General features: G+C 34.3%; 1 protein-coding gene across 3 annotated transcripts; it reads right to left on the bottom strand.

The window, feature by feature from the left end:
• Window positions 1-365: 365 nt before the first annotated feature.
• Window positions 366-26,902, bottom strand: LOC111985125 (uncharacterized). 3 transcript variants are annotated; one of them, XM_024016778.2, is made up of 18 exons: window positions 26,353-26,902; window positions 22,035-22,093; window positions 21,827-21,958; window positions 20,233-20,373; window positions 19,437-19,493; window positions 18,944-19,038; window positions 18,480-18,612; window positions 18,168-18,344; window positions 17,579-17,769; window positions 17,319-17,385; window positions 14,309-14,442; window positions 14,046-14,112; window positions 11,096-11,158; window positions 10,759-11,003; window positions 10,551-10,680; window positions 5,845-5,937; window positions 1,862-2,047; window positions 366-895 (listed from the first exon to the last, which is right to left on the bottom strand). In XM_024016778.2, exons 1-18 carry the CDS (start codon window positions 26,669-26,671, stop codon window positions 602-604), a joined length of 2,583 nt encoding a protein of 860 aa, XP_023872546.1. In that variant the 5' UTR covers window positions 26,672-26,902; the 3' UTR covers window positions 366-601. The 3 variants fall into 3 exon arrangements, with proteins under 3 accessions (XP_023872546.1, XP_023872553.1, XP_023872551.1); XM_024016785.2 differs by having other exon boundaries at window positions 21,827-21,962; window positions 26,353-26,371; XM_024016783.2 differs by lacking the exon at window positions 20,233-20,373.
• Window positions 26,903-26,937: the final 35 nt, after the last annotated feature.

The following is a 26,937-nucleotide window of genomic DNA, read 5'->3' as shown; positions in this document are numbered from 1 at the left end:
TCAGATTTATCATGATATAAGGAGAAAATGAATGCATTATGACCCCTTTGTTCCTTAAGTTACAGTTGATTTTTAATTCAAATAATTTAGATGGCCTAATTAGTAGGGTATATTTTATAGGAAAATTGGAAAGAAAAATGATAATGACGTGGACGCTGATATGGCTTAATTGAAGCGTAGCAACAATAAATGCTACGCTTTCAACTTTTAGATATATATAGATTGGTTTGTCTTGGAGGTGCTATAAATTTAACACTAGCACACAGAATCCAGGACAATAGATGCACCGGGCATTCTTCCCCTCAAATGTATAACAGCAGTAAAAATAGTCCATCAGAAAACTAGATATCAAAGCATTCCAAGAATTAACGTTGAACACGAATTTTCATTCCATTACTGCTTTAGAAAATTCCATATGTACACTAAAAAATCAAGTCCCTATAGAGGGCCTATTTACACTTTAAAAAAAAGATATTGAGTTCTATGCCCCCCATTCTCTTGTTGAACTATCTGTATCAGAAACTATCAAATATTCTGATGCATGCTGCAAATTGGTGACAATGTTTCTTTTTCCCCTATCATCTATACTACACAATGTTATTTACATTCTAACTTCAACCACGTCCCCGTCTTTAAGCTCTGTACTGGGTAATACCAACTGGCCATTGACCAAAACTAGCTTTCCCTCAAGTCCTACTCTTCTAGCAGCATCTGCAGCCGTGCTACCAGTCCTCAACCTCATTATCCCACCATGGGGCCAACATACAATCACCACTTCCCCAAGGACAACCGAGCCAGGATTAACATAAGGTTTTCCACCATGCTTTGATTGTCCTAAACTTGCTTCAGAGCGCAGTTGCTCTTCCCACCGAAGCATTGTCCTCAATAGACGCACCTAAAATTCAAAACTCAATTAGTTTACAGAACATTAATTGATATGAAGAGTCTATTTGTAACTACCTACGAAAATGTGTTTGCATGCATGTTCCCACGAGTACAATATGGACTGTGCAGTGATACAGACAAATTGTATTTAAGCCCATGCTGTAATCAATAGAGAGGTGTAGTTGTAGCTAAAACGGAAGCCACTAAATTATAGGTCACAAGTCAGGACACAAGATTTGCCAATAATGCAGTCAACCAATTAACATGTATTCACCGTGAAGATTGCCTTGGGTGCCAAGATCATCCATACACCCATCTTGCAGTTCATTACAGTCTAAATTCATCATGTGCAATGCCTTGTGCAATGTCAATCACTGATGTTGCATCAGCAACAGAGAAAGAAAGCAATGGGGGCTTTGAAGATGCAGCAAAGTCTCAAAATGCCCCATGGTTATATTTTGACTAGAAAACTGTTAAACCAAACAAAAACAGAACAATGTTGCCAAAAAAATAAAAGCATTGTTCTTCATAATCTGTCAAAGTCTATCATCCAGAATGTAAGAATGTAGATGCCAGTTTATCCTAATTAGTTCAGTAATAGAATTAACTAATGGGGGAGTTCCTCTGGCTGAACTCTGAAGAAGAGTATATGTAAAAACATTAAATCCAAAATCATTTAAAGCAGTTGTAAGGGATCAGGTATTTTTGATCCCACATTTTCATAAGATCATCCCCAACATATACATAATCCTCCCAACTTTATATATGACACTCGACAAAAATAAGAAAACACCCCTCATATTATGGTCAACTTCAGCCAGGTCATTTTCTAACAGATTGAAGTATTTAGTGAATCAAGCTTGACTAGCAAGCGTGAAACAAATAACATTAGATAATTTTCAACAAAGATTCACTTACTACTTACTAGTAATAAACACAATTGGCTTTCAGAATAATAAGATGATTGTAGACAAACCTTCTTGTTAATGCTAGCTTCCATGGAAGTTGAAGTAATTGATTCAAAGCTTGGCCTAGATGTTACAGAATCGACCTGTCTGCCCTCAAAAACTGCAGATACAAGATCCCAGTATTCAGATTCTTCTTGTTCTGTCAAGTCAATGACTTGGATGAAGGTTGGCAGTAGGCGCCCAAATTGGTCTTGCTGCATGGTCAAAGATAGCTCAATAAATCTTGACATGTCCGATGAAGGTTTGATCATGGGGATTATTTACTAGCAAAATGATAGTAGTCACTTGAAGATTAGTAACTAAAATCCCAATTTCAATCCTAGAATCCAATAAAAGTAAAAGCAAGCTGAGATTGATCCTATAAAATAAGAATGCCTGGTTTCCATTGAATATTTTGGCATACTTCTACCCTTTTGCCTTTGAACAATTGGCATAACTCTTAAAGTTTTTGTTATGCCTTCAATAATTTTTTTTCATATACCTCAAATTCATAAATATTTTACTCTAAAGCATATCTATAGCTTTTATAATGTCCAAGTAAAAAAAATCAATAGAGTGAACTAGGAAACAGGAATGTCCTGGAACCAGTGAATAATATGGAATTTCATGAAATTACTGGAAATGTATAACAGAATCTATTTAGGTCTTTAAAAAAATGTATCTAATGATTAATTGAGTTTGTTTGTGGCAAATACATCCACCCCAGTAAAGTGAAACTAATTTAAAATGGGAACTAAATCACTAGCTATAAGCCAAACATTATACATCCATCCTTTAATGTTCTTATATTTGATATAATGCTTCTTATGTGTGTGTGTGTGTGTGTGTGAGAGAGAGAGAGAGAGAGAGAGAGGAGGGGACATATTGCATCAAAGAAATGTAAATTAGCAAGAGTTGGTGTGTTTTACATACTATGTTTTGATGGAAACAAAAAAAAAAATGTTACTTTAGTGGAAAATTAGCAAGAGCTGGATATGTCAAAGCGTGCACTATATTTTGGTGGGGGAAAAAAAAATTTAATGTTAGTTCAGCATACCAGATTGTACTAAAATGGACCATTTCCAAAACATCTTAGAGTTTCAATGTTCCATGAGTTTAGCATTTTAGGAAACAGGAAAAACACTAGATTTACATGGTTTACCCAGAAGTAGGGCAAGTCCATGGAGTTGCTATAGTTTTATTATAACTAGTCGTAGACTCACGCGATGCATAAGAATATATAACTAATTTGTAACATGGTATAGTGTATAATTTATTCTATAACGTACTAGAGTTATTATTTTTCAAATTATTTTTCATCTCTCAATCTCTACAAATATATCATTCTATTATTTTGAGGTTTTTTTTTTTTTTTTATTGATATTATTCCATTATTTATTTTGAGATAAAAGATAGAAATACTATTCTTTTTTCAAGTGATTCATTTTTTTCCGATTTTTGTATAGTGTGTTATGGAGTAACAACAAAAATTTTTAAGTTCCAAAATTAATTATTTGAATTTCTCATTCTAAGAAGATTATCATGATAACCAAACCTCATTACAAATTTACAATTGATTTTTCTCAAATAATTTATAGAGACATTCAAATACATAATCATCTCACTTTTAAAATATCTAAAAATTAACTCAATCCAAAACTATAAGAGCAACCTCATCAGCTTATGCAAAATCTTGCAAAATACAAAAAGTAATCCATTTTACATATTTTGAGCAAAATAACACCCATATCAGTGAGTGCAAAATTTGCATAAATGCACAAGTGCTACAGTAATTGTGCATATATGCACGGTTACTGTAGCTCGTGCATTTAATATTTTAGTATTTTTTTGGTAGTGTTGGGTCTGTGAGAGAGAGGGGTAGTGAGTAAGGAAATAATAAAAAATTGTAAAAGAATGAATATTTTATTGAATAGATGTGTAGAATAGATAGACTAATGTGAGTGTTTTGTAAAATTGGTGTGTAAAATAGAAAAAATAGTTTTTTTGTGCAAAATAGACGAAACGTTTGCATAAGCTAATGTGGTTGCTCTAAGAGGGATAGAGAGTACATGTGATAAATAACTCATAAAAGAAAATAAAATTAAAAAGATAAAAAATTGAAATATAACCAAATCATATCAACTTAAAGTAGAGTTACACATAAAAATTCATCAATCTAGAGAATTAAACATCCACCAAAAGAAAGAATATATATATATATATATATAGAAAGAGAGAGAGAGAGTATTCGCCTTTTTGTGTGAGAAAAATATGGATTTGATGGAAGAGAAAATAACAAATTTTTATAGTAAAAAAAATGGGAGAAGAATGGTCAAAATAAAAGGAAGATGAAGGGATGGAGAAATTATAAGGTTAAGATATAGAGTAGTGGGGAGATAAAAATGTAAAAGTTAGTAAATGTTGGAGAATGTGTAATTGTAAAGTGGCAAGTTAATAATGAGAAAAATAATTTAAAAAGAGAGAAAATATTGAAAATAGGTTGATGATGTGGCACTGATGTAGCTCAACAGGAGCGCAACAATGTTAAATCTACGCTTCAGCTTTTAGATATATACAGATAAGTACAAAATGAGCTACAGGAATAAATATCATTAACATATATATACATACACCTTAATACTTTGGGCTTAAGGCAACTAATGTATTAAAAAATACTGGAAATACCCACAATAATTGTACAGGCACAAAGCTTATGCAATCCAAAGCCATAAAGCCCACACAAAAATCCTCACATTGCATCATTGTGTTTGTCTCCCATGAAGTAGCATTTTTTTCTTTAAAAACTATTTCCTAACAACTTAAATTTTTGAGACAATTAGTAATTTACTATGGTATTAGAGTCGGTAGTCATGAGTTTGAACCATGTCTACACCCTACCTCCCACTGAAAAAGTTGAAATCTCTCATGTTGGATCCCATTTATTAAGGGGGATTCTAGGCCTACATGTGAAGAGGGGCATTAAAATTATAGTTAATTAATTAAACTCATTATTTCCCTACAATTTAAGCTTTTGGGATAGTTGGTAATTTATTATATATATATATATATGTATGTATGTGCAAATATATATATATATATATAAAAATCATTTAGAGAATTCTCATATCAGCTTTCACGTACAACAAATCACAGGAAATAAATACAAGACAAATATATAGGCCCAGAAGCCAAAGGTTCCAACGTAAGAAGTTAATGATAATTAAAAGAAGACTTATGGGCATGGATCTCATGCAATTGCATGGCTCTTTGGTTTTGTAACCACACCATTCGAGGTTAATTAAAATGATTGTGCTTCCCTATTCCAAACAATCAAAGCAAGGGGGAGGTTGGGAGGAAGCGGGGGTAGAGAGAGAGAGAGAGAGAATCACAAAGATGAAGGATTTAAAAGGCACAACTAGACAGAAAACTAGATTTTAATGGTATTGAAACTGTTATTGACAGTATATTGCCACTTTCATGGAAATTTGAAGCATGAAACTCTGTAGAGAATGAAGAGGGGCCAGGATCTCCTCTCAACAGTGCTTCTTTCAGTGCTTCTTGAGGCTCCACTCTCCCTTCCCCCCTGAATAAGTAAGACCCCACCATGTCAAGACTGTTAAAGTCACATACTTCTCTAAAGAAAATATTTTCTCATCATCTTTCAGGAATTTATGGAATGGAGGAAAACTTGCACTACCAAGGCAAAGCATTCTATTGCAACTGTACAGTTTTAAGAGATTTCACATAGATAACACTATATACCTTGAGACCTCTCCACTAATCACATAAGATCATCCAGAACTCACAGATAAACCCATAGCAGACACTATTCCTATATTGAATGGACTCAACATTCATATTTCCAACACCACTCCTTAAGAGGAAAACACAACCATTGTGTATAGAATAAAATTTACACAATTAAAAGAATAAACTTTCAGATTGAAAGTCACCAAGATATTGAAATTTGAAAGACAGTTATATTTTTCTTAATAAGTGCATGTAAAAGTACCTTGTGGTATATACCATCTCGACAGAGTGTATACTTCTCTAGACAAGTACACCAATCTCCATGTCCTGGTTCACACCACCACTCATCGGACACCTGGAATGCCGAGTCAGTGGCAGTAAATAAAATAGTTCGTTTGAATTACCATATTAAATGTTACTTGGTCAAAATCCAACCAATACAAACAACTTTGAGCGTTAGTTAAAATCTCTAAAAGAATGATCAATCAATATAATGTTTCCATCGCTTCATCAGCACTTAGCATTTTAGCACAATAGCATCGTTACATTAAAGCATGAAATCAAGTGCCCAAATGGTCAGGTTGTGATGATACCATGTGACCTGGGACAGGTGATCCTATGTGAGAGAGGCAATTGTATTTAAGGTGCCTAACTAAGCCCAAGTTGGTGATGTCATTGATACATTTTTGAGATATAAGTTTGCCTGGCTTGGAAGAAAATATACAAAGTATGGTTTAAGTGAAAAGAGTAAATCATGACATTTGTGGGAGGCCTAGAGTTTCCTTTTGTTCCATCACCAAAAACAAACTATGAGAATCAAGCTCATTGCATGCAGCAGAGAAATTATTTAAAATAATGTCATGTCATAATGAAAATTTCAGAAATTTTCTCTACAAAATAATTTGGCTGAAATTAATCCAAAACTTACCATGAGCATCATCATTATCTTCATACATAATAATGCTTCTGATTCTTACATGGAATAATCAGAAAGAAAAGGACGTTGATCATTATGGATCCAATAAACTTATAATAAAAAATCTACTTGGACTCGATCAATATTAAACAAGGATAGAATCATCATCAATTATAGCTTATTCCTGCTATAAGCTAATTCATCCATATTTATGACCTCTCTCTCTCTCTCTCTCACATATATTCCTGGTCATCAACTATAACTTGTGTCACATACAAACCCTACCTTGGTTGGAAAGGTTTCATAACTTTAGAGGTCCTAAAGTTATCATATATATATATATATATATATAATATTGTCGCCCTCACATTCCTAAAATTAGTCATTGTACACCACAAAGGTTTTTTTTTTTTTTTAAATAGTTTTTATAAGTGTAAACTACAAAGCTAACTATGCACAAGAATTCCACTTAATAGTACAGTAAAAAATAATTAATACTAACACTAAACAGGAAAAAAAAAATGTAGGTAGAAACTGCAGGATTTCCTAACCATAACTTTGATTAAAAATTACAATGAACCTTTTGGGCAACCACAGCCATAGCTATCAAAGTGTCATTACTAGCACTAGCTTCTTCACATGCATATGGCTCTTCTTTCTCAAATAAAAATATATTTTTAAGTTTAACCACAAGTAGCTAAAGTTTAAGTATAAAATGTGTCTTAATTTAAGGAATTTGAACTTTGTACTTTACGTTTTTAAAACCTTTTTTTATTCAATATTTTATTTTGAGAGTTTGACTTTTTTGTGTGGGTGAGTGTGGGATTTTTATTGGGAGTAGAATTTGATTGACAATTTTAAAATTTTCAATTTACCGTTATGTCCTAATTTTTCTTATAGTTAAATCACTTTCAAATAGGTAATAGGGTTATTTTTGGAGGTATAGAAAAGTGGACACTAAAGAGATATGTTCCAATTATATTAATAGATAACATGAAACAAGGTTTAAAACATCAGAGACAATACAAAATCAGAAAAGACCAATACTAATAAACAACCTACTATAGAAAATTATGCCATACTTGACATACAAAATCACTTCAAATTGTATAATTTACAATTTGAAGATGTCAAGCCATTAATATTTTATTTGTATAATTTACAAATTCTAAAGATCTTACTTTTAAAACCATATTTTTAGGAAAATTCTTCCTTAACAACATTAGAAAAATATGTAAGGTACTGGCTTTAAGTATGCTTCACAAAAACAGAGATTTGAAGATTGGATTCATGAAACATGAAAAAAATAAAAAATAAATAAATAAAAGAAGAGAGAAGAGAAATTTCATTCCAAAAATAGTTTTCAAAAAATAACCACCATGCAATGGCCATAATAGGATGCAACCACTTTCGCTGATTCTATCATAAACAACCTTTTTCTACTAATTTACAAAGAATGAAAAAAAACAAAAAAAGAATGAATTAGTGAAGCATGTTCTAGAAATTATTCTACTTTGCAATGATTAAAAAATGCATTCTGTACATTATAGAGGGAATTTTTGAAAAGCATATTAATAAATACAAAAAATGAAAAAACAAAACTTTCATAAGATACTAAGTACTAAGAATTAACTACACTGACTATCATAGACTATCACTATGATAATTCAATAACACTACGTTCAAATCCTATGAGCCAAAAATAAGAACATGAAGATTTTTTCTACCCAATTTGCAAGTGTATAAAATAATTAAAATAAGTTTTAGATTTATGCATGCTCTAAACTCAGTAGTTACTGACAATTTATATTGTATTTTTCAATGGTGCAAGTTATGTTGTGATAAAACCTATGAAATTTACAATTCAATGAAAATATATGCCGAGTTTATCACTAGAATGAACTACACTGTTAGTCACATTTTTGTTCAAACCCTATGAGCCAAAGATAAAATCATCCAGATTTTGTCTATCCAATTCGCAAGTGTATAAAATAATTAAAATAATATTACATTTATGCGTGCTCTAACTCAGTAGTCACTGACAATTTTTATTGTTTTATTTTATTTTAATTTTTAATGGCGCAATTTATACTGTTATAAAACCTGTAAAATTTACAATTCAATGAAAATATATGCAAAGTATATCACTGGAATTAACTACACTCTTAGTCACACTTTTTTTTTTTTTGATAGGTAAACAGAAAACTTTTATTAAAGGGGGAAAAAATAGAAGAGAAGTACAAAGAAGTTCATGATGATGAACAACAACACAACACAACACAACACAACAGCAACAAAATAGCAACACAGCACAACACTACACAGCACAGCACAGCACTACACAACACACCACAACACAACAGCAAAGAGAAGTCAAGAAACTAAGCTAAGAGAAGGCATAAACTCAGAGAGAGAAGAACACTCAGTGAAATCCCAGCAACGAGACCACTCCATTAGACTGCGTTGGCATAAAATCTTTAACTCCTCCAACGTTTTCTCTTTATCTTCAAAAGATCGACGATTTCGCTCCAACCACACAGTCCACATTAAGCACCCTGGAACCAAGTTCCAAATTTCCGAATTATGCTTCCTAGGCCACTGATGCCAACTAGATAACAAACCCGCCACCGAACCCGGCATAACCCAATGAACACCAAAAGCCTGAATCATGAAAGCCCATAGGGAATGAGTAACAGGACAATGAAGAAGATGGTGGTCTACCGACTCCCCATCACAGCAACACATACAATACCAATTAGCCAAAGGGAGACCTTTAAGCATTAGGTTATCCAAAGTGCGGATCCGACCATGTGCAGCAGTCCACATAAAGAATGCCACGCGCTTAGGAATCTTTGGTTTTCAAACACCCTTCCAAGGAAATAAAGAATTCGAGGCACCCCAAATCTCATGGTAGTAAGACCGGGTGTCGAACTTTCCATCCCCTTTTAGCCGCCAACAAAGAGAATCCCTCCTATCACCTTGAGGGATACGAGGATGGATAAGCTGAAATAGAGAATAAGAAGCAGCCAACTCCCAATCTTCAAACGCTCTATAAAACCTTAAATTCCACACTCTAACAGTACCCCCTTCTGGAGTCCACAAAACCTCAGAGATGCAAGCATCTTTGACCGCTGAACATGCATAAAGCTCAGGATAGCGTTTTGGTTAGAGCCCACGTCTTTAATAAAAGAGGAAACTACAGCCCACTGTCCATCATTCCCACGCTCCACACGTAAGGAGATGTCTAAAGTCAGCAAATCTCTTTTGGCAATCGCATTAATATCAGGCAAAATATCAGCCCCGGATTGTGCCGTATCTTCCCCAGAATAACTCCTGCCTTGATCACGGAATGAATTACTGGGAATTGAGGATTTCGAATTTTGAAAGACCGAAATTTTCTCCATACCTGTATTCTTTGCACCACCGTGGTTATGGAGTTTACCAACCGCCACCGCCGCGCCAGCCCTCGGTGCACTTTGTATTCTATGAAGCGATCCTTGACTACTCAGAGAAGTTGGCTTTAAAATTTTCCTAAGGTTTAAGCCAAAACCACGCCAGCCACTACCCAACCTTCCCTCCGGTAACACTATATTACCCTTCCGTCGACCGTGAAGAAGTTCAGAAACCATTAGAAATGTGCCATGGAATTAAAATGAAACCAATTGAATTTAACAAAACTCTAACAGAACAAATTAAATAATAAAAAAGGGCCTTTAAATAGCACATTTTACATGATAATTAATTTTGATTCTATGTTCACCTTAAGTCCAACCATACCAATCAATATAAGGTTATTTGCCAATAGGACCCCTATTTGAAGCTACAACCAAACATTAGCATTCACATACACTAGACCAAACTATAGAGATTCCTTTAGAGCTTATTTCAGATTCTTATGATAACAATCTTCTTCAGAATACAATCACAGGAAATTGAAAAGAAAAAGTACATCATTCCTTTAAAAATTTAAAGAATTTTTAACTTCTTCCAATGAATAAATTTGAGATTAATTATAATAATATGATCAAGAAATTTAAGTAAAGCAACCCAACCTTTTTGTATAACCTTGCATAGGCCTCCCATCGCTTTATTTGGAAAGAAGATCTTCTGGCGGCTACTGCTTCAGAAGCAGGTAGTCCAAAGCTCACAGCAACAAGCAGTTCTCTGCCATCATTATCTACTCTGCAAACATAATTTTGATGCAGAAGTAGAAGATATATGATACAAAGTGAGAAAATTATACACAAAGTAATTATATACCTGATAATAACAGCAGCAAGCAAGTGACTTCCTTCAACTCTAAGGACTGGATGTCCAACTTTGAGGGAACTATACTTATGAAACAAGTCATCTACCATGGAATTTTGGTTGTCCATGTCTTTAGAGATATAGGAGGATGCTTCTATTTCAGATTCATCCATGCTGCTAATGGAAGACAACTTGTTGCCAGTTTCCTTATAGAGCCAATGTGCAGCAAGTCCATGTTCAGCGTACTCGTGCATCCTCTAAAAATGTGAAAGATAATATCTCTATCAGTTAAATCTAGTACATAAACAAGTAAATTTGACCTCATACAAAATTGCTAGAAGATTTATACCTGGGTTCTTATCTGAACTTCCAAAGGTGAGCTGTCAGGACCCTGCACTGCAGTGTGTAGAGACTGCATTCAAAAACGCAACTTTATGGTCTGAAGAGTGGGCTACAAGACATACTAGGTAAATGACAGTGTTCACACTAAAGTCTACTATAGCAGTATTTCATGGGTTCTATGTTTATTTAAAAGTTTTAAAACATAAAAATAAATGAAGAAAAGTTCTTTTTTTGGTTAGGCAACACTAGTCTAGCTGTGGTTATTTAAGAGGTAATTTCTATTCTTTTGGCTGCACCTGCATCAGAAAGGGGAAGAAGGATGATGCAGGACAATGAATAGGCTACATGCATTACAAAGAGAAGAGAGCTATAAAAAGCCGAATGTTGAATGTTGTACAGGTAGGGATCAGGACAGCCTTGGATTAGCTGCATCGAAGGCCTGCCTTTCTAGGAAGGTGGTGAGGATGAAGTGCATAAAATTTAGGAAAGAGAAATAGAAGATTTGAGTATCAGTAGAGAGAAAACAACCTAATTTTTGTGAATATTAGATCAAGAAGAATTATGAGAAGTGAGCACACAGAATTTCCACAAGAAACAAGAAAAGAATTGCTGAGAATATCAGCAGGAGAGAGAGAAGAGTAGAAACAGGAAGGGATGGTAGATTCAAAAATAAAACTCAACAATTCAACTTTCACTTCATATCAACACAAGAAGTTACATCCTCATATAGTTGAGATTAATTCCTAAAGAAATAGTAACACATTTCGATGAAATGTAACAAGGACAATTTAGTAGCTACTAGGATAACCTTATTTTTTTTGAATAAGTTAGCTACTAGGATACTTGGATGGAAAGCAGCTGCTAGCTAAGAGCAGCTGTCTTTCTTCACCAATTCATAGTGAAAAACTATCATCCTAAGCAACAAGCTCCTGTTTTACCTAAGTCTAGGAAATTAACACCACAAAAGTCAAATACTTAGCTGATATTAAATCTAACAAAAATCTTCAAAATAGGCTGCCAGAGTCATTTATGCTAACTGTTAGTTGTTTCTCCTGCCACTTCTTCTCATGGCTGCCATTGGCCTCCAATGAGGCATGTTTGTCCAATCTCCAATCATGTAATGGCTGCAGCATCAGAGGCTTCCCTGGTTAAGGGTTTTCTGGCAGAGGTCACACCAAACTTTTCAATAATCTTCAGATATTATGTGATCTCCATCATGCTAAGCTCAGATGCCTTAGGGGCAATCTTTGAATGCTAATGTTTGAAGCACTTGAATAGGTTTATATTTATACAAAAGAAATAAGAATTTTTATTAGAATAAAGGAAGCTCTAAAAGAGAAGATTCCTAGAAATTACAATCAAAGGTTTAAGAAATCCATGATATGAACTACAGAATTACAAGATACCCCTCCATCATCGTGCATCGTTCAATTAAAGAACCTAGAAAAATAAACTTAAGTTCCAATATAGATCTCTCCACTCCATCCATATTAACCACATAATGAGAAGCCACAACCCACATGGTACTATTATGATGCCTTCCATGCACCTCTATCAAGCAAGAATAGCCATCTATCATCTTAGACAACAACACTCAATGCAACCCAAAAATAAAAGAAAACAAAGGACCATAACTCATAGTCAACCAGGCAATGGTGCAAAAGATGATCAACAGATTTGCCACTCCATTTTATAAGGCTATGTTTGAAGTCTTACCCAACCAGAAGTTCACACAAAATAAACTGCCTTCTTGGGTACCATGCTGTTCCAGATACATCTCCAGGAGAATAGGATTTTACTAGCATATCTCAATCATTCATTCTACAATCGAACACTGATCATACAGGTGCTATACTACTATTAGGTCCCCAACTCATACAACCCACCCTTCCAAGAAAAGAAATCCAATAATATAAAGAATCTATCAATGATTATACGCCCTCTAACTTCCAATCATGGAAATTACAAATGAATCTAACAAAACAATAAAACATCATGTCCTGCCCTCTAGAGCACAACAGAGAGGACACTGCAGCCTCTTTATACTCCACAATCGGATATAAGTCTGGGTATACCTCTCTTAGTGCCCAATCACCACACCACTCATTATACCAAAATTTGATTTCCTCCCATCCTGTACTCCAATTCCTTTCTAAGGACTGTATCCATGTGGCCTACACACATCCAAGGTAGACTAACCAGCTCCCAGTTCCCCATATTTAGCAGCAACTAATACACCTCCAGAAATGGTCACCATCCCCCCAAACCTCCATAACCAATTACCCAACAAAGCTTGGTTCAAAGTGCTTATTTTGCCAAAACTCAACCCTTCATATCTGATGGGGGAGCACACCCAATGCCAATCCATGATGACTAGCTTTTAAGTAACTAATAACAAATAGGAAATATATAATAATGGGGTAGGTTGGGATTCGATAAAGTAAACCTCACCCCCAAACCTAGACCAGAACTTACCTTATCGGCTCTCTAAAAGGAAACTAAGTGCCTAACTGTATATGTATGGATGGAAAACATATAAAACTGTTCAGTTCAAATTGGTTTTCTTTTTTGGTTTTATTATCAGACCTGTTTTGCACCTTACCTGTATCCCCCATTTTAGAATGTAACAGAGCCAAGTCATCTTTCTGCTTCTAAGGTCTTGCTTTTTTCTGGCCATATTTTAACTTTTTATCACTTGTACTTCTTGTATGTGAAACTTTAGACAAATTAGCTCGCAAATTATTTTTAAGAAAAATGAAATTATAATGAAATAGTAGCATTCCATGCTAAAGCCTGCCATTTCCAGTTTAGTATTAAATATTTTATACATAAACATCGATCCACATTCACCACGCACTGCTTTACCATATTTTGTGAGCAAATTTCCAGAATTATTGCAAGTGTGTGATATGATATAAACTACATATGTGCTTCCATGCATGTAGTGGAGAAAATACCTGATAACCACTAGGCTTGGGATTAACAATGTAATCATCAAATTCACCATCAATGGGGGTCCAAAGCCTGCATGGAGAAGAAACAGAGACACGGACCATTATCAGTGCTCAAATCCGTATGCAGTTCTATATATAGAGAAATACTATTCCAAACTAGAGACCACAGATACACAACTGGACCAAAGAATCATATCACCAACGTTTAAAACAAATTGATGTCATGTAAAATGAAAATTGAAGAACAGAAATTTCAATTGTTTTACTTGTGTACAATGTTGAGAAGACTGTAGCAACATTGAACAGCAGGCCCCTGTAGAGTTCCGTTCTTGTCTCCAACAACTACCCTTAAAGCACGGGCATCATATACTTTACTGATGCTGACATCTTTGCGTTTCATCTGAAGCAGGTAAAGATAGAAATATAAATTTCTGTATTTGCATTAAGAATGAATTCTATCTAAATAATTTTCCAACAAATTTCAGACCAATGATAGATAAAATGCTTCTGCAAACTTGCAAAAAAATCAAAATGTAGACTTCATGTTGTGATGAGCCTACTTGGTCAATTCAGCTTCTGTTGCTCAGCCAATATATTTACATCACTTTTCTGTATTTTTCAATGAATTTAATAAAGGAAAAGAAAATATCAAAAGTCTAAGCAGAATTTGTGCTAAAGATAAAGGGGGGACAGGCCCTAAATATCCAAGGCATGAACCTAAAACATTTTCCGCCACTAGTGATAATTAACACTTTTTTTAAAAGCTTAAATTATTAGGAAATAGTGAATTTAATCATTTAACAATAATATTCTAACACTATGCTCATGAGTCACATGTGGACCCAAACTTCCCTTTAATAAATAGGGCTCCACATGGGATTTTCAACTTATTTTAAGTGGGAGGTAGATTAGATAAGGTTTAGAATTCAAGACCACTTGCTTTGATATCATCATAAATTACCACTTATCCCAAAAGTTTAAGTTGTTAGAAAATAGTGAATTTAATCTTGTAACCATTATATATATATATATATTGATAAATAACGGAATTGTATTAAATAAGAAACTAGGTACTCCGGGGGTGTACATGACAAAGAGTACATCAAACACTTAAATTACAATGATCAAGCATTTCTAAAAAATTAGAACAAGGAAAAAGATTAAGTTCCGAAATAGACCGTTCCTTCCCTTCAAAACATCTTGAGTTCCATTTTCTCCAAATACACCATAGGACACAATAAGGTACAGCCCTCCATAAACCAATGCTCCGATGCCCACCAAAGGAACCTTGCCAACTCGAAAATAAATCAGTAACACTGTGCAGCAAAACCCAAAGGAGACCAAATAGAGTCCACACCATAGACCACAACTCATAAGCAATAGGACAATGAAGATGAAGATGATTCACAAATTCCCCACTTTTTTTTACCCATATAGCACCAATCTATAACTGCAACACTCTTATACCATAATATTCTAAGAAAGGAAAGTCCACATCCTTACACAGAATCATCAAACTTTTCAAGGGGAGGAACATTCCACCCTTGAGTTGAAAGTTGAAACGGTCCTTTTTGCTTTCTTTGTTTGACTGGATGATTGCTATGGGTGGTCTTTCTTTTCCTTCCCTTTTGGATTTCTTAGATTTGTGTACTTTTGTTTAATTTCTTCGATTTCCTTAGTACACTGCCTGTGTTCCAGGGGAGTAGCTTCTACTTTATTATTTCCTATAAATATAGTATTTCTTTACCTATCAAAAAAAAGGGGGGGGGGGGGGGGGGTGGGGGGGGGGGGCCAAGTGGAAAACTCCATCCACCCTATTTTCTTTCTTTTTCCCCTTTTCACCCCAACCAAACAATGGAAAATCGCAATATCCCCTCCCTTGTCCTTCCCACCCTTTTCCATCCTCTCCATTTTCACCCCAACCAAACACACACAGCATAAGGAAAAGATAAAGGGGAAAAAAGAGGGGCATGGGGAGAAAAGATGACCTTCTTTGGATTAGATACAAAGTTCTCAAGCCTATCCAAAAAGTTATGAACATCAACAACTGTAAATTCAGCACTGTAATACACTCAAAGAAAGAATTTCTTTCTTAATTTTTGACAAAGTAATATGAGAATTTTAGAATTATGATTAAAAGATTAAATTAACTATTTCCTAACAGCTTAAGTTTTTAGGACTGTTAGAAATACGTGGTTAAATGATTAAATTTACCATCTGTCAATAACCTAAGCTTTTGGGGTAATCGGTAATTTAACATGAAATCAGAGCAAAAAGTCCTAAGTTCGTTCTTTATCTCCTCTACTCTACCTCCCATTTAAAATACCACATGTTAGGCCTCACCTATTAAAATGGGAATTTGAGCTCACACGTGAGGGGGAATGTTAGAAGTATGAGATTAAATGATTAAATTTACCATATCCCAAAAGTTTAAGTATTTGGGACAATCGACATTGGTCCTCCCATTTGAAATCACATGTGTTAGGCCTCACTTATTAAAAAGGGAATTTTAGTCCATATGTGAGAGAGAGCGTTAGAAATATGTGGTTAAAAGATTAAATTTACCATATCTCAAAAACTTAAGCATTTGGGACAATTGGTAATTAAACAAAGACAATGAGTAGTTTATCATGGTATCAGACTAGTTGGTCACAAGTTTGAACCCTATACCCAAGCAAAATTCTCAGCCAAAAGAAATTTCACTCCATTTGAGCACTTTCATGGTAAGTTTTTTCAATATTTTTCAGTATTTTTCAATTTTATTAGTTTGATGCAGCATCTGATACTTTGACGCCAATTTTTAAATATTTTTCCAGAATTGGGCTGAAGAGGTGGTTTATTGTGCATGAAAGAGTGTTGTTACTTCAGAATTCTTTTCTAAAGTCAAATATATGATAAAGGCATTTAATGGCAAGGTTCACATTATTTCTCATTCTGTATCTCAAAATAGACTCCCAAGTACATACTCAACTGTATGAAAGAGTAGCAACTTATACCTTCCTCCTCTAAGAAAATTCCTTTCCATTTAAAAAACTCTACAGCACACTGAGCACAGGCATCTTAAAACAACTTTGAGATTCCTAGCACCATGGTGGATTACAGAAGAAAACCCAACTATGTTCTAGGTTTTGAACTACATTGAAGCAAAGCATTTAAGTAAAATATTATGAACATAATTAACTCTTCCAATAATATATCATATCTCATTTCATAACAGTCTACTAAGTTAAAGCTCACTTGCCTAACAGAATTGTTAAAAAGTAGACTCATACATACCTTGCTGTAAATACCATACAAGCTTTTTAGTCGGCTAGATAAGGTTACCTCCATACCTGGAACATAACTACAAGGGGGAAAAAAATTAAAAATAAAAATAAAAACCCTTTAGCTGTGGACAAAGTAACAATGGTGATTCCCACATGGCACATACACCAAATCAGATATATGCATAAATAAACTAATAATTATAATAACATCTTTTAGATCATATTCAGGAAGCACAAGCAGCAAATAATAGTGTGAGAAGCAGAACATACGAAGTTGATATAATTAACTCCCGCTCAAGTGCTTCCTCACAAACCACTAGAGATGCTAAAGCGATTCCAGCATCGCGCAAAACCTTGGGTTTTGAATGTGTCTCCAGAGTACTTCTGAGACTATTAAGAAATTTAGTCCTTTTTCTCCGATCTAGCAAGATATCAAAAGGAACCACAGCTTCCAAAAGATCCTGTAAGTAAAGAATAATCAACTTAAATGACTAAGAACAAAGGGACTAAATTCCAACTTCTGATTCTTTCAAAGCTAGCACACCTTGCCCTGGTTCATGTCTATTCTGAAAGTCAAAATAAATGGTCATTCCAGATGCCTCCTTAAATAATAAGCAACTTACATATATACCATCACAAGGGTTAAAATTACAATTTTAAATAATATCTAGACCATATATTACAGGGGAGTATTCAAAAGTTTAAAGTAGAAGTTACAATCAAAAATTCAAAAAGGTCAAGAAAAATGTAAGAAAGAGGCATAAGAAGGGACACTGCATAAGGCGATTATCCAATATACTATTTCTAGGGATATGGTAAACAAATAAAAGAAACATAATTTTTAGTTTAAATCTCTTACCTTCATGCTTGTGATGTCCTCATCAATTGCCATGGACCCTTTGTCCTCAGAAGCTATGTTTTTTTCATCCAATGGTAGCAAGCTGGCTCTTGCAGATATTCGTCTTGGGTTTCCTGCTCTGCTGCTAGTGCTCCACATGGAAGCTAGATCAGCTCGCATTTTACGAAAAACTTGAGGCTGCACATATGAGTGCAGGACATTGAGACATATAACTAAAGAATCAAAACTACATACCAAATAATAAGGGCATGAACAGTTGAGCACCATGGATATCATTATGATACATGACAGACAGAAAGATTATGATTAAACCTGAAGAACAGCAAAGCACAGATCTTCCATTTCAGCTTTCAATGCCCACAGACCCAATCTGGAAGCAAGTGAGCACCATATAACTAAGGTCTCTTTAGCGACAGCTTGAGCCTTTGGCAGTGGCAGGACGTAACTGTAAAATAAATCACCATCTAGAAGTTTGCTCGTATGGTGAAATTTTAAAGCATAGATTAAGGTCAGGTCCATTATTTTAAGCTTCACAGGATCCACGGTTTCCATATATTCATAATTTATACAGACCAGTAAGAAAAGGCCCAGGGAAAGCTTTCATGACAAATCGTTATAAAGAAAGCAAAAAGATTTTGTGGTAAAAAAAAAAAAAAAAAACAAGGGAAAAGGTGGTGTTAGCTATTGAGGAATCAATTCAAAAGAAAAATTAACACAACATAGTCACTGTTAAAAGGCATAAACTGATAATATTAACAGAAGTAGAGAGTCAATACATGGTTCTCATGTTGTGAAGACGATCTGCAAGCTTGATGAGCACTACACGTGGATCATCAACCATGCCCAATAGCATAACTCGTAAATTATTAGCCTATTAAACGAAAAGTTAAAACATGAGAATCAGAAAACTGCAGCAGGTAAAATAGGGTGCTTCTCTCAGAACAAGAACTCATTAGGTTAAATTACAATGCTATGGTTAGTAGCATCTAATATAAATAAAAAGCATCCAAATCTTTTCATGCAGTAGCTAAGGTACACCAATGCATGCCCATGGGTCTCAACACAAGCTTCTACAAGCAACAGGAATATATAAGAATCAGTACTAAATCAGAATATGAGATAATTTTCAATCTATATTCGGATCAATGTGATTGATCTCATATATTAGACCTAAGGTCACTTGTGATTCAAGTATGTTGATAAAATTTCAAAACTAACTTCCATAGAATGGCTTATTGCTTTTACAATTTAGCAAATTAAGTTTTATACCTCTTCAGGACCAAGGGTGTCTGGATTAACATTTATCCTGCGGTTTCTCCGTAAAAGCTGCAAAAATATGTATAAATATGTCAACATGAAGAACACTGCAGGAAAGGAGATGAGAAAAACAAAAATATTAGAATTTTGCAAAAGCCAAAATCAGGGCATTGCAAGTTTGTGATAAACAGTACATGAGGAAACCATCAGAACTCATAGATTTAAATGCAATGCCTCCTAATAAACAATAATAAAGACTTTGGAACATGACCTCAATGCAGTAGGACAAAAATATGAGCACAGCAAATCAGTACATATATGTCAACCAATTTCCTGCTTCAAACACAAACAGTATTGTTTTTTATTCACATTCTGCCATCATGCAGGTGTCATTTATTTACTTGTACTAAGGTAGAACCAATATTATACGAGAAATTGAAAAAAAAAAATGCATAATTGAAATTCAACTACATAAAATTGAAGTGAAAAAACCCCTGCACAGAGAGAATTCTAGATTATGTTATAATAAAATTTCTAATTAACAAACCGTTTTCTAAAAGTGACAAAAGTTATTTCTCACACTTTTGTCTCAGTTGCTCAAAAGGAAAAAAACCTGAAAATGACATGATTAGACAAGTTTCCATTGTTTCCAATTTCATAAATGAAAACCATTTCAAAAAATGTCATAAAACTTCTGAAACTTCCTAAATCAACAGGTGAAAAGGCCTAATCTGCCACATGAACCTTTGCCCTTGAAAGTTGAAACCAAAAAATAATGGGTATTATTGTAACAATTTGTTTATAATACCTGATTTATATGACTTAACCTAGAAACACCAGCTACCAACTTAGCTACATCATCACCAAATTCTCCTTCTATACTGTGCAAACTTTCACATGTATCATCAATCACATCATGAAGAATCCCAGCCACAACTGTATCAACAGCCTGCAGCAGATTTTATAATCTTAATGAAGGAATCAATGGGATGCCATGTGCTTTTGAACAGTGAAAGGTTTTCATAAACTACGATTAACACATGCAGCAGTATCGTAAACAGACCGTAAATATTTCCGGTAATGTTTAGTCATATTGTTTTATATTAAAATTGGTCATTAATTTCATAATCACCAACGCAGGGGGGGGGGGGGGGGGAGATTAAGTAATTACCCATGCATATTTTGCCCCAAAGGTTTCATAACAAAATTATCAACACAGGCATAATAAAGGATAAACAATCAAAGAGAAAGGATCAAATAAAAAGGAAAAGGAAGAAAAATAAGATATATTGAGTACTGTGAATCTCAGAAAATCATTTTCAAGCACCAGTGAACTTGAAATTGAGAAGTATTATTAATGAAGCACAAAATACTATCAAAAAGATTTTGCAGAAAAAACAAACTGAAAAATGATAAACCTAGGGATCAATACCTAGTGTTGCTTAGATACGAAAATAACCTTTACTCTAGGAAAATTAAATAAAATACTAATAGCCTATTTAGCTAATAATATCTAAAATAAATTTCAATGAACCAATAGTAAAATCAAATTGATATCTAAAATTAAATAAAACTGAATTAAAATAAAATTGTTTGCATGCTCCCTGCATCAATTATGTTACTGCAAATTGTACTAGAGGTCCATTATTGATAGGGCATGTTAAGAAATAAGAACCATATACTGTCAATTCAAAAAAGTAGGCAACGAATGTTTCCATCTGTCACTGTTTATAATCTTTATATGTATGCCTTGTGTACCTAAGCAATAAATGAGACACGTGTTTAGATAAACCACTTGGTGCTGGAGGGTCTATCACCCAAAACTAGTACTAATCCTTTTCAAATTAAATCAGGAGCCAGGGGGGAAAAACAAAGAATGGCCATGAAGTTCATGTTGTCCTTTATCGACATGAATAAACTAGAAAACTTAAAAAACTGCATGTCTCTACACAACAAAAAAAAGCAAAAATTCAGAATGGTAAGTCATGCATGGATCACAATGGTGAAGAGTGAGATTTGCCACATCCACATTTAGTGTTTCCTCAGTTTAATTTTCTTTTCCTATTGTGCCTTCTTCTTCTACTTTTTGCTTGAGGTTGTTCTGTATTGTATACTTCTTGCATACTTGAGTTGCACCTCCTTGGCATCTTTTGATGCAACTTACTTGTTCTAAAATCAGTCAAGAGTGATAAGTTAATACATGTCTTTTCAACAATATAGAAAATTTTGCAACGTTCTTCATCATTAAAATTTATTACAGTACATTTTGCAAACATAGAAAGGATGTCTTCTTACATTTCTGAAAAAGAGAGTAAGAAGTGATGATTATTGCAAGACTAAATGAATAAAAAATATAAATGCAAAAAACTTAAATCATAATAAGTAGAAGGAGTTTTGCATACTCGTTTGCCACTTGATGGAACCAACATTGCCAAGATTCTTCCGGTATGAATACAATGAGTTAAATAAGGATCTCCTGTCTTCCGTAATTGTCCATGGTGAGCTTTTTTCGCAAATGCAATAGCCTTTTGCACCTGCCTTCACAGATTGAGTGTTTTAGTGGCAGCAAATGACTATATGGAATTCATGATTCAAGTAAAGATGGTAAACCTTTGCATCACAAAATATAGGACACCCAGTTACATCTACTCCCTCCAGTATAAAAGAACCTGCAGCACAATGATACGATGAATATTTAATTTAATATAAAAATAGAGAAGAAAATGAATCCACAAGTAAAAAATTCATAAGTCAACATTTTCAAGAGCAACACCTGTAAGAGACATGAGTTGGTTTTCTTTTCTATAATTATTATTAAAGGATAATAAGCATTTTTTTTAAGAAAAAATATTTTAAAAGGTACTGTTCACAAGTATTATTCACGATGCTGTTCACATTTTCATATGTGTGTGTGTGTATAGATATATATATATATATATATATTTCTGTCTTTTTTTTTTCTTTTCAACCATAATTAAAATATTTTCTGTTTTGAACCTTAGCCCTTTTTCATATGTGTGTGTGTGTATAGATATATATATATATATATATATTTCTGTCTTTTTTTTTTCTTTTCAACCATAATTAAAATATTTTCTGTTTTGAACCTTAGCCCTTCTCTTGTTCTAAATCCAAAATCCACAAATCTTATACCTAAACCCACCACAACAGCACAACCACACCCACATGTAGACAAATTCCCCAATTTGCTCTACATCAGATTGCTCCTCCATATTAAATTCATCCCAGTCAAAAAGAAAAGTTTCAAGCTATTGGCTGCATCATCAATAGAAAAAATGTACTACAGCTAACACCTAAATTGAAAACAAGATGTAATTTATATAAGCTTAGTTTACCATCAAGTAGCTTTTAACAACCAATTCCACTTCCAAAAACAGTTTCACTTAAACGAAAATGGTCATTTTTAACACTTTTGTCTTACACCTTAATAAAAAAAATATTCATATTTCAGCCATGAGAACTACAACATCTGAGAAATTCAAAGTCTACTTGTATTACCTTTCAGTATTAAAAAAATAAAAAATAAAGAGAGTATATGGTTTCGGAAAGCAACTTTTGTAATTTCTTCCAATCTATTTGAGAACTAAAACATCCAAATCCAAAACAAACAAACAAAAAAAGTTTCTCAAAGAAAGAATTCAATCGATACTCAATTGATTGAAAATCATGAAAACAATGACATGTGTTAATTCTAAAGTCCATGACTTGTTTTTCTAAACCTTACTTGCTACACCAATATAAAGGCTTGTTACTCGACTTTGTGTCGCTAGTGTACTACACACAGGGAAATCAGATGCCTCCATCCTGGTGAACCCATGAGTACAGAAACCATATTCTTATTGAGTGTGTGTATACGTGTGATCATAGAGCTTGAAACCACAACCCAGTGAAGTTCACTACATTATCAACTCTTCGAGGAGGTGCCTTCGAGTCAGAGGTTATGGTCATTAACACGGATGGGTTGTTCCTGAAGGAATTCATGAATAAGAAGTTCAGACATTCATCTATTGCGATTGTAAAGTCTAGGTAATAAGGGTTTTTGTTCTAGATTGTAAACTCTTTTTATAATGCATTGCCTTATTTGCAATGTGTCACTCCTGCAGTAGTTTTTTCTTTGGAGATGTTGTTCTCCATTGATTTTCCAATTCATTACTGAAAGTACAATTTAGTGTGAAAAAACTAAAGCTTGTTTAGACCCCCAATTTTAAAATTACGGCTTAATTGTTTTTACTCTAACTTATCTAAGTGCGGAACAAAAGTAAATGAAGCGCAATCACTAGAACTATTCTCTAAGCCATAAGCAAGCAATTATAAATATAAAGCTTAAAGAGTAAGGGAAGAGAGATGCAAACACAAGATGTGTTATCGAAGAGGAAATCAAAGAACTCAGCAAAAAACTTCTCTGCGACCCTCCAAGTCAAAATCGATCCACTAGTAAATAAGTTGGAGTACACGAATAACAAAAGACCCTCCAAACCTAGTCTACCCAATGTACTTGAACCCTCCAAACTCCAGCTACCAACAGACTTCTCAGAATTTTATCTTCACTAGCTTTCCAAATCCCGCAATACCGCCCGATTGCATCTGCCAAGCCTCACCGGCTTCTTTTGACAAATCCCCAAAGCTTCTCAAACTCCAAAACACTCTCTATACTCTGAATAGGTATGAGTTTGTGTTTGGAAACAAATCTCCTCTCAAGATATAACAATGGGAGAGGAAAGGAGAAGAGACTACAAGGATTTTTCAATCAAGGATGAGTAGCTCTCTCTCTAAAAGGTGGGTGTGTTGTGGAAACCTCTCTAGAGTTTTTCTCTCTGAATAGTAATGAAAGTATGTATAGTATGGGTGAAGAGTAAGAAAGTCCCACTTAAAATTCTCTAGGCAAAGAATTTCACGGGTACCTCGCGAGACGGCCTTTCTCGCAAAGTACTCACGAAATACAGTCTGACACTTGACTCTTCAACTTCCAACATGTGCTTCTCGCGTAGCCTTTTCGCGGGTTCCTTTACTCGCGAGTTTCTTGCAAGCCAGTCGCGAAATTGCACTAATCTTCATTGCATGCTTAATTCTTCACCAACTTAATACTAAACTCAAAACAATAAAATTCCACAAAATACAAGGAAATAATTTATTGCAATTACAATACTTTTTGTCATGGAATAAAGCCAACATAAAATATAGTTATAAATCACAACTTTACAATTACCAAATTTGCATGTTCTTGTTGCTTTATCACTTTATTTACAGATTTCATATTCGTTGTGGTTGTGATTTAAATTGCGCTAACTGAGATCACATAATTGATTAATCAGCAATAAATTGATAAGTCCACTACATAATTAATTTGGGGTCTAAACCAGTCTTCTCATTCGGGGAGAACACTATTGTTAATTGGTGTTTCATCTATAAATCTAGTGAAGAGTGAGCAGATCATTTGTTACACGGTTTGGTTGCAAAACAGTTGTAGTCATTAGTAGGTATTTTATTTGAGGTTCACTGGATGAGGGCTAAGGGGGATGTCAATGTGCTATTTTTATTGGGAAGGGGTATTTGAATGCGACAAAAATAGCTCTGTTTGGCATGTGGTTCCATTATGCATTATGTAAATCATTTGGAGAGAAGAATAATCAAACCTTCAGCCGTGTTAACCTCTCCTTGGATGCATTAATCTCTCTCTATCTCTGTCATTCTATCTATCTGTCTTGCTCTTTTTCATCGTCTAATACGATGGCTGCTTTAGCCAGTAATCCTATTTCCTCTTTTTTTACAATTTTTTGATCTATTAAAAAATTTTTTTTTTTAAGGAAAAAAAGAATTAGGAATCATCCTTAGTTGAAATTTATTCTTGTTTTCAGGAAAGGAAGCAACATAAATCACATAATTAGGAATCTTCTTTTGTTTTCATTTCATTATAAGTTCCCTCAGCAACCAAATGGAGCACTAAGCTTTGCTCAGACACAAGTTTGTTCTAAAACACGTTACAAAAGCATAACCAAAACTCAGTTTCTAAGAAAATGCAGGAAGTGAAAAACATATAGTAGAGTCCTTTCCTGTTCTATTGTTCTTCTTTCGTATGCAAAGTTTAACTCAACCAGCTCCGTATATAGTTGTACAAGAATCACTCAGAAAAACAAACTTTTCATTTCATTATTCTGCACCAACATTTTCTTAGCAATCAAATACCCACAAATGCTATTGACCATTAATTCAAAATTGTCTTACTGAAAGCAACCTAGTATCAAACTTCGACTCAAATGTTAATTTTTTTAACAAAACATAACTACATGAAACCATTCATCGAAAGTTCGAAACAAAATTTTGTTTTCAAAAAGCATTTTATCTTACAACAAGTGAACCATATTGATTGCTCCTCCACAGTAAATTGATCCCAGTCAAAAGCTTCATTAGCATCTGTCAAATAATGCACTACATATAAATTGGAAAAAAAAAAAAAAAAAAGGAGGCAATTGATATGAGCCTTAGTTAAACAGAAAGTAACTTTACCATCCACCGATTCTGCTTCCGAAAACAGTTACATTAGTCATTTCTAACAGATTTGTGTAACGCCTTAATCAGAAAATACTCTATATTATTCTTTTCTACTCTGAGAAATTCAAAGTCAACTTATATATTCACCTATACAATTAAAAAAAAAATAGCAGTATTTGGTTTCGGAAAGCAACTATTTGAAACATCCAAATCCAAAAACAAAAGCAAAAAAAGTGCTTCTAGAAGCTACATTTAGCACCGAATTCGCATCATAAAGTTTCACACTAACTAAAAAAATAGTAGTATTTGGTTTCGAAAAGCAACTTTGGCAATCGATTACAATCTATTAGAGAACTCAAACATCCAAAAAAAAAACAAACAAACAAACAAACAAAAAAGTGTTTTAAAGAGAGCAGACCTGGCTGTTCCTCCTCAAGCTTGGGCCACAAGAAATCGACCTTGGTGGAGAGACAAGCGCCAGAAGCGATAGCCACGGCGGTGACGGCGACTTGAGTGATGGCGGAAGTGACGGCGCCGTGGACGGCGGAGCCGGAGGAACCGGAGGCGGCGACGATGGCATTGGCGGAGGCGAAGAGGGAGGAGGAGACGGTAAGAGCGGGGGGAAATCGGTAAGAGTAGATGCTGGTGCGGCGGTGGTGGTATTTACGGGAATTGCGGAAACGGCGGTGGAGAGTGTGGAGGAATGAAGGAGGAGTCTTGTGTGCTAAGAGGGACATTATTGTGTGTGCGCTTTTCTCTTTTCTGGTGGTGGTTAGTTGTTTTTTGTGTTCACATTTTCTGTATGTTTTATAAAATCAAAGAGAGAGAGAGAGAGAGAGAGAGAGGAGAGTGTGAATATGTGGTTGGGAAATGAACGGGTAGGGGAATCTACTACTGGTTATTAGAGTTAGTTGAAAAGCTGTGTGGGATTGAGAGAGAGTGAGAGAGAGAGTGACAGTTTTTCGACTATTTTACGGTAACTGTTAGAATAGAAAGATGACAA

The sequence above is a fragment of the Quercus suber genome, unplaced genomic scaffold (genome assembly GCF_002906115.3).
Source record: "Quercus suber isolate HL8 unplaced genomic scaffold, Cork oak 2.0 scaffold_13, whole genome shotgun sequence".
Classification (NCBI taxonomy): Eukaryota; Viridiplantae; Streptophyta; class Magnoliopsida; order Fagales; family Fagaceae; genus Quercus; species Quercus suber.
This window is presented reverse-complemented; position numbering and strand designations above follow the sequence as displayed.